This window comes from Asterias rubens, chromosome 12 (genome assembly GCF_902459465.1).
Source record: "Asterias rubens chromosome 12, eAstRub1.3, whole genome shotgun sequence".
Taxonomy (NCBI): Eukaryota; Metazoa; Echinodermata; class Asteroidea; order Forcipulatida; family Asteriidae; genus Asterias; species Asterias rubens.
Window position 1 is genome coordinate 12520114 of NC_047073.1, and position 12769 is coordinate 12532882.

A 12769-nucleotide genomic window follows, 5' to 3' on the forward strand; every position below is an offset into this window, starting at 1 on the left:
GCCAGAAGACGTCGTGTGATAATGTGTCTTGTGCTACATTCTTTGTGGAAATCGTAGGTCATCCATATCAAAAATGGTAAGAGTTTAAGATTAGTAGGGCGTATCCTTTTCCCGAGAATAAATTATCGCAATGTTAGCGAGGTAGCTAGATCTAGAGTATTATGAACATGAGAAGTATACTAAAATTGCATCACTGGTAACCAGTAGACAAATTTTCAAGTGTGGTGTACTGCGGACCAGTTGAAAAATCGCACCCCGCCGTATACGAAAATTGTAAATTGTTATGTTTTGCTGCTGGAAAAGATGGGAAATGACTAGCCTTGTATACCACATGGAGATCGGTGGTTGTTTCTACCTCCGAGTCCATGGCGGTTCTACCGCCAGAATAATTAATAACTTAGTGTTTATGCGAAAGTGTAAGGCCTCCAGGTCTAGGAAATGACTTGCCAATGAAATAAAATCATGGTCGATTTGTAGGTTAATTTGAAAACTGTCTGGACTAGACCAAGTTATGTCTGGACACAAGTTGTTGCGTTAAAAGATTTGTTTTGATTTGCTTTACGTTGCGAAATCGCTTCATTGCATGTTGCATTTAGGCATAGATACTTAGCATTGTATGGTAATGTATTGCGAAAAATTAGTATACGTGAATGTGAACAATTTAATAAAAAAATTACTTTTTCAATTTAATTTTTACTTCTTTTGAACATTTTTTTGTGCAGTTCCCTGCTCTATGGATTGATGATAGGATGGGAGCTCACAAAAGTCTTGAGAAAGTTTGATCAAGGAGCATAGTTAACCATATGTCGACAACTCTGAAGTTACGCTAGTCATAGTTGAACTAGTAGTTGATGATTTACAACTAGCTGAGGCTGATCCTATTGCTGCTATGCTTACCAATAGCCAAGCACAGAGCAGAAGGGACCAGTTATCAATCAGAAAAATTATAACCTTGATTTTGCCAACTTCTAATTCCCTTGGTAATGGTTGCGTTAACATGACATACAGTCATTCGTACTAAGTGCGCATGCCTTATGTAAGTCACTAACCAACCACAAGTCAACCACTGGTCCTTGATCTAACTTTCCCAAAGCTGTCACAGCTTCCTAACGCTTCTGTTACATACACTGCTGTCATGGTTTTCATGAGTGGCGAATCACAGAGATCAAACTACCTACACATTTTTTTGCAGTATTTAAATATTCAAACGGTTGGTGTGCACTTTTGCATGATACAGGGAAAAGCTAGTTGATAAATTTTATACAAATGGTATTCTCTTTTCAGATTGGCAAGCAGCTTTCATTAGCCATCCGGAAGAGTTGAAAATCTCACAGCAGGTGCAGATACATGTAAAACCCACATGATACGCAGAAAGTTCACATAACTGACAAATCCAATGATCAACAAGGTATACGTATTTCTAATTACATGTAACGCAAGTGTGATACATTATACAGAGATAGGGAAGGCAATTTCAGTAGATTTCAGTAGATTTTCTTATAGAGGTGGCCTTAAATGTACAACGTGCTCCCCCTCCAATCCACGCCCGCCCTCAGGTTAAGCCACTGTATTATAATGGGTGGAACAAAGTCATGGAATATTAACAAAACATTGAAGAAAAGGAAGATTACAGTCAATAAAATCTTTTGAAAGGTCAATAAAAACCAAAGTAGCAATATTGATGTAATTCAACATATTGATTTGAAGATTAACCTTTTAGTGAGACATTGAAGTCCATTGATTTCCATTTATGGGTGTACTGAATACAAGTCTTATATATGTTAAAAATATTATAATTAATCTTTAGAAAATGAACATGTAACAATTTACAGTCAAGTGTCAATTTATGTGCAATCTTCTTGTAGGTAAGAATCATCCTGACCTGTTTTGTCAAGATTTATACTTGATGTTCACCTGTTATTTCAAGAAAAGGAGCAGACAACAGGCTTAAAAGAGACAACATGAAAACCTTATCACTTTTTAACAACTACACATGGATAGACGATCAAGACTAGAATATAGATTTAATTATTTAATTGAAAAAAGTTATAATGGCCTTATGTTTCGACCCTAGCGGAGTCTTTCTCAAAAAATTAGCATTTTGGAAAAACTCAGCTAGGGTCGAAACGTTAGGCCATTTTTTCATATTTATATCATAGGTCATTTTGGTTGGTAAGCAGTTTGCCACAGCTAATTTTATTTAACACACACAAAATCACTGATATCCCAAACATGAATGACTTGCTGCTTTCTTGCCAAATTGTATACAATTTTGTTATAATTTGGGGGTGATCAAAATTCTGTTGTGTATTATTTGAAATGTTAAATGTTTACTACTACAATTTATTGATTAGAACTGCATGCTGGGAGTTTTTGAAATAATTTAATTGAAGGCAGAGCATGTCACACATGTAAGTATTTTTTAATTGTATGTTTCATAGTTTACCATATTACATGACTCTAAGTTTAAACCATTTTATTGACTTGGAATTTGTTGGAATTTTGTGTGACATTTTTGTTTTTTCTGGTTACATAGAGTTAGTGATTTAAATGGGCTGTCATCACAATCATAGTCTGCATGTTTCCTGGTCCAGAGAATATGAACTCTCAACCATTTACTGCATACGCGCGCGTTGACTGTTTCATTCTTAAAGGGTATCACCATTATTATACTATGATGATGCGAACGCCATCACGTGCACGTGTGCAGTAAAAGGGTGAGAGTTCATTATTCAGTGTCGAGCCACAGACTCTGTGATCATGATGACACAGCCCCTTTAATAGCACGGTATTTATTAAGGGCATGAATAAATATCCAAGGTGGAGCTTTCGGGCTTTTATTTATCTTGTTTGATTTTTAAGTAAATCTACATGTATACTGCATATTCTTTGACTTCATGGTCTTGTTTATTTTAAGTGACATAACTTGTTTACGTTCACAGTATTGCGTAATAAATTTGAAGTTGAAAACACATAATACTCTCCTCAAATGTTATACTTTGACCTCCTTGTGTTTTGGTTTTTGTTCTGAATATAATTTGATTGCCGTACACAAACCAGACATTTGTTTGATTGTGGAAAACCGAACAATGTTGACAGTTTAATGGTCTCAAAATAGTGTACATTAATAAGTGAACATAAACAAATATATATTATTTTTATATAAAAATCAGCAATATAAACGTCCTCCGTAATGGTTTGACATAATCTTAAACAAGGCACATTTAAAACTTCAACAAAGTTGAACGCACATCAAACTGCAAAAGAAAATGGTGAATCAGTACTTTTGCCGAATGTGTTAAAAAGACATGATATAAACGTTTATCAAGCAGCTGTATAACAATTATTCGAACGAAAGTATAGACGATAACATAGTTAACGATTTCCCTTTATCTCTGACCCCCCCCCCCCCCCCTCCCCATTGATAAGGCCAGGGCGCATGTTACAGGGCCTATATTGAATACGTAAGATACATAACAGTCTACCTATTGTGTGGAATTAACACCCTTATTGTCGTCAACAGCATGCAGTGGTACAAATAATACATACAATGTAGACATATTATAACTGTCTCCCATTGCGTGGAATAATAATTATACTCATTGTTGTTTAGGAACTGGGAAGGCCAGGTACAAATCAAGGTGCTTACCAATAAAAAATATGGTCTTATTGTATGGAATAGTACCTTCCACTGTTGACTTGACACAGGTCACGTGGTCGGTATTTAACGACACATCTTATTGCCATTGCCATTGTCCTAACACATCGAACGCTCGATCCAGGCAGCTCATTCCATAATGCTTAGCTGGACCATGCCACACATTCTAGAGGGGTGGTCAATAGGGGGTCAGTGACTTGGTCAGGAGGGGTGCGAAAAAAAATCTGCCAGTAGTTGCCTTTGTGTAAAAAATTGATATGTCAATTGACAATGGAACTTGTCTTTGAGAGAACCCGATGCACAAGTGGAACCATCTGTTGAGTTAGAGTAGATCGGCCTACAACATTGCCGACGACTCCTGGGCGACATGCACAACCCATCCAACTTCCAGACATACTGTCTCAGCTTGGTAAACAGTGGATGCAATTAATTGCTGACAAACTCTAATTTGCGGCATGTTTGGACGAAAATGGTTAAAAACGTTATACATAAGTAATGCCAATATGCGCATAATACCATACGCAACAATAAAATGTAGACACATAACTGTCGCCCTATTGTGTGGAATAATAACCTCATTGTTTTTGTTAACGGCAGTGATGCAAATGTTATAACGTGCGTAATAAAATATCAATAAAATGTAGACACATAACTGTCGCCCTATTGTGTGAATAATAACCTCAATGTTTTTGTAACGGCAGTGATGCAAATGTTATAACGTGTGTAATAAAATATCATAAAATGTAGACACATAACGGTCGCCCTATTGTGTGGAATAATAACCTCAATGTTTTTGTTAACGGCAGTGATGCAATTGTTATAACGTGTGTAATAAAATATCAATAAATGTAGACACATAACTGTCGCCCTATTGTGTGGAATAATAACCTCATTGTGTTAACCGGCAGTGATGCAAATGTTATAACGTGTGTAATAAATATCAATAAAATGTAGACAATAACTGTCGCCCTATTGTGTGGAATAATAACCTCATTGTTGTTAACGGCAGTGATGCAAATGTTATAACGTGCGTAGTAAATATCAATAAAATGTAGACACATAACTGTCGCCCTATTGTGTGGAATAATAACCTCATTGTTGTTAACGGCAGTGATGCAAATGTTATAACGTGCGTAATAAAATATCAATGAAATGTAGACACATAACTGTCGCCCTATTGTGTGGAATAATAACCTCATTGTTGTTAACGGCAGTGATGCAAATGTTATAACGTGCGTAGTAAAATATCAATAAAATGTAGACACATAACTGTCGCCCTAGTGTGTGGAATAATAACCTCATTGTTGTTAACGGAAGTGATGCAAATGTTATAACGTGGCTAGTAAAATATCAATAAAATGTAGACACATAACTGTCGCCCTATTGTGTGGAATAATAACCTCTTGTTGTTAACGGAAGTGATGCAAATGTTATAACGTGGCTAGTAAAATATCAATAAAATGTAGACACATAACTGTCGCCCTATTGTGTGGAATAATAACCTCTTGTTGTTAACGGCAGAGTGATGCAAATACCACGCACGTCTTCCTATAGTGTTAGAAATAGTATCCTCGTTACGTTATGTTAAGGGAATTCATTGAGTGATGCAAAAATTGTTACAGCGGGCAAAATAATATAATGCCCGTTGTTCATTATTGATAAATAAAATGGCAATATAATGTAAACACATAACTGTCTTTAAGTTTAATAATTAAATAGTGAAGAAATATCCAAATTAGCGGATACGGCCGTCAATTCGGAGTACGGCCTTATATTATCTGTCTAGCTTGAGCCTTATTAACCATCCCTTTTTCTGACTTGCTCCCGCAACTTTCTGCTAAGTAGTGAATTTACGCTTAATGGGAACGTCAACTTTAGCCAATACTCGTTTTGCGGCCAGCTCTCCATATCCCCCTCGAACCCGCCCGCGTCGCCATAGTTAGTTGTACATGATAGGGTACACGAACATTGTTAAGTAATGTACACTTTTTGTACATACGCCCCATTGACTCTGCACACACTGTAACTACTAGTAGTATACTACTAATGTATTATTGTAGTACCATGCCACCATGCCGGCCTCGATGAATCGTGTGTGTGTGAGGGTGGTATTAAGTCCTGTGTGCGTAGGGCCTATACCTTGTGCTGGTCTCGATCTACCAACCTGAGAGAGGTCTACACGTTGTGTTTTCTGACTTTGTTTGTGCACCAATTAGAAAGGGGACACAAGTCAAGAAGTGTTGAAAGTTAATACTGGACCAGGTAAGGTAGTTATTATTTCTAGATGGGTAAATTTATCGTTAAACTTTTTAAGTTTTAAACTTTAAGGAAATTTAAAGTTCACACAAAAAACTCTTCTTGAATCTTCTATTCTAAGAGTTCTAAATAAATATTAAATAAAGTTTACTTGTTAATGTTAGTGTTGCATGTACTTGTGTTGTAATTGTATGTAAGTTATGGTGTTGGCCTAAACTTAGAAAGTGTTAAGCCTATGGCTATTTTTATTGTAACTGCAGCCTATAGCGTAGGCCATACTACTGTCTGACGCCAAGGGAACCAGTGAGCTGATGAGTGTAATAAGTTCTAGGGCTTTTACTTTAGCTTTTTGGACTATGATATGATTTGGATGATGATTGAATGATTGATATTGGTTGATAAAAAAATGATAGTTTCATGCTAAAGATTTATTATTTAATAATATAAATGTTATTACTTAAAACAAGTACATAATAAATAGAATCGATCATCATCGTGATCATATGGCTCTGTCAGTGTCATACTCTCTGTACATGGGGGCCATATTTTTATGTTACAGTTACATTATGGAGTTCTCACAAACCTTCTGTTCTGTTACATTATAGGCCTAGCCCTAGAGACTTTGGGCAAGTGCAGAATTACTCCTTGAACTATGATTTGAGGTTCTACAATCTTGAGTTAAAAGCTGTGCAGTGACATTGGTATTAGATTGAAAATATAAATGTCTGCAGATGTACACTTACCTTAAATAATATAGATGGTCATGGTAGAAAACATTAACACACTTTGTACATGCAAGGCTGTACTTTTTGAGAAATGGGTAAAACAACTACTTTTGATTTCATCATCAATAATAATTTTGTATTTTATGTTTTTCGGTTTTGCAGGTTGCAATGAAACTTCGTTTAAGATCATCTCTTCGCAGAACAGGCAAAAATGGCAAACAATTTTGTTTTCAGCAGGAAGACCAGCCTGGATTTATAGTGCGACATATCAACAAATTCATTGGTAGGTAATAGACTAATCAGGACCCCCCTACTGCCCACATGGATAAAACGATATTACATGCAGGCTGCACCTCTTTTTTGCTTCACTGCTTGATTCAGACAAACACACACTTATTTGTGTGATCGGACAACTGTGATTGGTCTATACATCAATACTACTCAAAGTCTTCCATGCGTATCCTGTGGCTTTGTTTCATCAACCACGCAAACATTTATGTTGGACATGGAGGCAGAGAAATCCAAGTGCATCAATTTGGTATATTAACACTAAATGGATACAAACTGGTGTATTTTAAAATTAAATTCAAGAGGACAAGATGTAGTCAAGTTTTTTACCCAATTGTTTTAAGACATTGTATACTTCAGTCAGTTAATGTTTAATGTACTATGTGTAAGTAACATAATTAACAAAAGACAGAAAGGCTACCATAATTCAGTTCATCTAGAACTGTTCCAACTTCAATGACCCCATTAATTATAGTTGTGAAAAGGGGGAAACAAACAAAAACATTTTTCTGGATGTTTCGATACATATAATGCAAAATGTGTCACATACAAAGACAACCAAAACTTGACAGTGACTAATGTCTTTGTTATATAGGAGTTTTAACAGTGTAATTATAGCAGGGTTAAAGGTCAACACATTTTGTGTAAGTCAAATAATTTACCCATCGCAGTATTATCTTCTTTGGGTGAAAGACTAATAAAAACAAATTAAAGAAAGCAGTAGAAGAGACCCGTATTCTCATATCATAAAATTTAACTCTTCAAAATTATACACAAATCCATCGTTGCTTGCAGGAAGTGGTGTTTTTGCAACGAAAAGGTTCTCAAGAAATGACTTCCTTCTCGAGTACCGGGGAGAGCTGATCTCTAGAAAAGAAGCCTTGAACGTGAAAGCAGATACACTATAGCTGATGGAAGTTTTTTGTACTTTTTCAAACAAAACTCCAAAACAAAATGGTTAGTCTTATTAAGTTATAATTTGAATTTGAAAACACAGTCAACCTATTCAGCGTATAAAAAAGGTTCTTTTCCTTCTTCCCCCACCCTCTATTTCATGTAAAGCCAACAGATATGCAAATCTTCAATTATTATTTGTGTCCAGTGCAAAGTGTATGTAATAGCAGATGCATGTAAGGGTAAATAACTATTGAAAAATTATACTAGCATTAATATAGCATCTTTTCTAAAGGATACAAAACACTCAGAGGACAGCCAAAAAGACCTTACAAAAATCAAGACAAAACAATAATTGGAAATGGAACTCATTTCAGTTTGCTGTTTGTATGAAGGGAACTTTGTAACAGTTATAAGAGTCTTTGATTTTCAGATGAAATCAACAAAATAATTGTTTTGAAATATTGTTCTTGTATTGTAGTTTGGATGCAACATATTCAAGTTGCATCGGAAGAATGGTCAATGATGCAGTTGCCCCCAAAGCCAATTGTAAAATGGTAGCTGTTAATGATGGCAAGAATCCACATCTTTGCTTATTTGCTGTTCGAGACATTGAAGTCTGGGAAGAACTTCGGTTTGATTATGGTGTACCCAACTTGCCATGGAGAAAGGTATTGTTAAGTATTAGTATGGTTTTGTTTTTAAAATGTTGTTTTTAAACCTATATTTTAAGAAAATTAGGAAAAACAAACTTGCTGAAGACCTTGTATAAATTTCATGGCTCTGCTTACCACAGAATTCTGAGTTTACAGTGCCTGTAAAGCGCATGATTCTATTGGCCGAATGCCGGAATTCCTTGGTAAGCAGTGCCGTAAAATTGGACCCTTTTATAAAAGGCAGGACAAATTAAAACCCCATTGTTTTGTGCATAGATGTCCCAAATGTAACATGAAAGTTGAATAAGACCTTGGCCTTGTATCGTTATTCACTTTATACTCGTATTCCTGTAGTAAAATTGTATTCATATTTTCTACATAAAATGGGCACTGGTTCCACTGCTGGTTCAGTGCCCTTTTAGCTAAAACATTTGAACATGTTGTCAATACTATGTTAGAATTCATATAGTGTGTAATGTGTTCTAATTCTCTAAGTGGGTATAACGCTGCAAGCAGCATTGATTAAAGATGATTTGATACTTATTAAACCCTCCTTTGCATTCCATTTGACATAATAGTCAGATAATGATTTATGTTATCCAGGAAATGCAAAGTGCATTTTTAAAAGGTCCTTGCTGGATAAGCGCACAAGTTCTTAATGCGTAATATTCACGTTCAATCTCTTCCATCACTTATTATGAAAATGCTGCTCTTTGTCAGTCTTGAGAAAAAGATATTGTGATACTGATTTCTAAAAAAAACAAATATTGTTTTATTACTGTTGTTCTTGTTTATTATTAACTAGATGGGGCAGATGCAGGAAAAGCATAATGACTACCTTGACAAGCTCACTTTCTGTGGACTGAAAAAGGTACATCATGTTTTCAATTTAGTGAACAAGCAATTCAACATTATTTCTGAAATAAAACAGTCAAGATTTCACAGCATGATTTATTATTGTCCCATTGCAATCATGTACTTCCAATTTGTATTACCTCAATACAAATTCTGCCATTGTCAATATATTTTTTAATTAATTCCTTTTGCCTCAGGATTATTTGATGCATTTACCATCAATTTAATAATGAAAATCAACAAATGTAGTTATGTATAAAGATCATTTACCTATTTACTAAAAACCAGAGTCAACATTACTTCTGAAAACAAACAATCTGTGAAATGTCAAGGTAAATATATACAATAAGCTCATGGTGTTGTCTCAGTTATTTCCGACACGGCTATGACAAGAATACATGTATAACACAAATTTCAAATGTAAGAAGTTACATTTTGTGCAATTGAGATTTTGCTGGGTGCCTAACAATATAAGCTTGCCAATTCCTATCTCCTTAATGCTAATGATTATGGTGTTTATTTGTGTTACTTCATAGAATTCTGCAGCTGATGATGTCAACAAGTGTTCCCCAAAACACAACTCACAAGTTGATGACTCCGATACTACACGTGATGACAGTGATGACAATGATTACATTCCCGATAGTGAAAATGAAGAAATAGAAAGTGACTCCAGCGACCAGCTTTGTGGATTAAGAGGTATACTTGTTTAATTTTTTTTGTTTACAATTGCTTGCTTTTGGTTGCATTGAAACTTTTTGGAACAGCCGATACTTCACTTGTTTTTTAATTTGTTAGACATCAATCAAGACTCAACATTTATGTGGCACTTTTTATCTCAAAGAATCAAGGTAATAAAATTACTAAATGAAATATTCAAACTGCTGCGTAAAAATGCCCCAAAAAGATGACTATATAATACCAAAACACCTTTATATCTGAGATCAACTAAGATGTGGCTACAATGTCTGATTAAGTAGCTATAAATAATACTTGTTTATAAATCCATATTTCCACAATCCTCCATGCTTCAGGGTTTTCTTAAATTATAGTTTTGAATAGATACGAAATGTTATCTCTGACGAGGTTGATGGGTGATACACCATTTTTGTTACAATAATCAACCCTTTCCTCAATTAAACAATGTTCAACTCTTTACCATGGCACTATTTGTGTGACTAATTTCTTTGTTGATCCACAGGTGCAGCAAAACAATCCATGTTTCAAACTAATGAGGTAGGTATAAATACTTAAAAGTGTTAAATGCAATGTACGACTATGGTGAGATGAGCAAAGGAAAATAGTGTTAAACTATATTTCTCCACAAAAGACAGCACATTTATTCAACAGTATTCAGTTCAGAAGATTCTCAAACTTAATGTGATAAGACATTTTGTTTTATTACTGAATTAAAAGGTCCTGATCCACAATCCTTGTTTATTCAATTTATATTTAGCATGTTAAAAATGTTCTTAAATTGTGATAATGTTTCCAAACATCTGGAGAAGTCACATAAATAGTTGATTATATTGGAAACTAGTATGTGTTTTTAAAATCAACCGAAGGTTGTTTTATTACTTTTATCAGGAGAGCTCCATTGAATTAGAAATTTTTCTTGAAAAAGGATGTGTGATTCCTGCTGAGTTTTTTCAGATGTTACTTTTTGAAAGTAGTTTTTTGTTATGGATGATCTCTCGTGCAAAAGCCTTACAGATCAAAATCATAATGTTTGAATTAGTTTAATTTTTTGTATGTATGCAACTTACCGCATTATGATTCGTTTTGGTTTTGTGGTTTTGTGTTGTTGACAAAACCCTTTGTAATAAGCAAACTGAAAGGTGACATTTCAACCCAAACCATCAAGGCTAATACATGTACTAAGAATTTAAGCTTTCTACTGAAGTTACCAATTGTCAACTAGATGATTGTTGTGATCATGTTATTTTAAAGCAGATTCTGCAGATGATCAGGATGTGAAATTCACCTAGTGAAGGCGACCTTCATACCAGCGTCAACATTACTTCTGAAACCAAACAACCTGTGAATATCAAGGTAATATATCTGACATGCTTAAACAACCTTTTTCTTTTCCACTTTACAAATGCTTTGGCTTTCAAACTGTTCATTTCTGAGATAACATTATCCCTTACATGTCAAATTAAAATTGTCTTCGTTCTTTGGAGCTGTGATAATATTTTCACAATTTCTACAGACACTGTGAACTTGGAATATTATTTCAGAACAGGAGGTTACAAGAGAGAATGTTGTGGTGATATACCCAATATACCCACAACAATGCAGGACTCATACATTGTGTGAATTATTTGGATATTACGGACGTACTTGACATTGCCGGATAGCCCATGATCAGACATTTCCAAAAGTGTCACACTCGTCCATGTCCCCCCATACTGTGGGTAGTCCATTTGTGGATCTTTAACCAACTCGGAATCCTTCCACAAGATAGATAAGTAATGCAGGAGATTAAAAAAAATCACTCCTTTTTTGACTTTTTATTTTACTCCATATACCAACTTAAACCATCCTGGAACAAATCAGATAAAGTGTAAAACAGTGTAGTACAGTTATGTTTGACTCAACAGTAAATTTGCCCTTTGATTTTGTTTGCTTTCTGTAGCCCACAAGAAAAAACCTCGCAGACCTTGCCCTTACTGCGGAATAATGCAAGCCCGGCTGAACAGACACATGCAAAGCAAACACAAAAAGGAGGAGGCAATAAAACATGCCCAAAAGTTGCCACAAAGGGAGCGTGAAAGAGTTTTCAGGAGGTTACGTCTACAGGGTAATTTAACTATAACAAAGAGCTCATCAAAAATGGAGATTCTAGTAGATTGTTGACACAAAGGTCACAGAAACCTGATACCAAGTTGGTCATTTGCAGCAGTTGCAATGGGTTCTACAATAGGCACTTTTTCTGGAGTCACAAGCAGAATTGTAACAGAGATTCTGTGCAGTCTGCAACCCCATTACCAACACCACTTCTGAAACCATATCCTAGGTTGTAACCAGTGAATTCAAAGAAGATATTCTAAGTGGTTTCCAGGAAGATGATATTGGCAATCTGTGTAGAAGTGATCATCATATTTGCATGTTTGGGGCAAGAATTTTTGACAAAATGAAGCGCAAGCAGGATAAAAAGTTTGAAGTGCGGAGGTCTGTGATGACTGACATGAGGCGGATGGCCACACTGTTTCATGAATTCAAATTGCTCAACCCCAATCATGATTCCGAATCATCAGCCGAGATGTTTGATCGAAAGAATTTTGACACATTGCATGAAGCAATAAACCAGGTCACACAAAAAGACCCAAGTTCAGAACCTGGCAACCACTCAACTCTCAAGGCTGGTTTGAAAATCAGTATTTCTATCTGCTGAAAAAAAATGGCAAAGGTGTTGAAAGGATCATATCTGGTCA

The 12769-nt window shown here is 35.3% G+C and overlaps 2 protein-coding genes and 2 long non-coding RNA genes across 4 annotated transcripts in view; all 4 read left to right on the top strand.

Annotated features, from left to right (window-relative positions):
• LOC117297852 overlaps positions 1-2093 on the top strand; it is a 2146-nt gene extending 53 nt beyond the window's left edge. Inside the window, exons 1-3 of the long non-coding RNA XR_004519919.1 lie at positions 1-76; positions 1285-1408; positions 1866-2093. The exon at positions 1-76 is cut by the window's left edge and continues 53 nt beyond it. This is a non-coding gene — a long non-coding RNA (uncharacterized LOC117297852). The remainder of the gene's footprint in view (positions 77-1284; positions 1409-1865) is intronic.
• LOC117297760 (protein sidekick-2-like) overlaps positions 1-12769 on the top strand; it is a 49825-nt gene that overhangs the window by 3217 nt on the left and 33839 nt on the right. The window lies entirely within an intron of this gene.
• Positions 5877-7789, top strand: LOC117297853. Its single transcript, XR_004519920.1, has 3 exons — positions 5877-5920; positions 6802-6922; positions 7723-7789. It is a non-coding gene; the product is annotated as an uncharacterized LOC117297853 (long non-coding RNA).
• On the top strand, positions 7830-10643 carry LOC117297851. Its single transcript, XM_033781014.1, has 5 exons — positions 7830-7884; positions 8303-8492; positions 9283-9348; positions 9869-10031; positions 10534-10643. The coding sequence occupies exons 2-5, from the start codon at positions 8337-8339 to the stop codon at positions 10584-10586; spliced, it is 438 nt and encodes a 145-aa protein (XP_033636905.1). The 5' UTR covers positions 7830-7884; positions 8303-8336; the 3' UTR covers positions 10587-10643.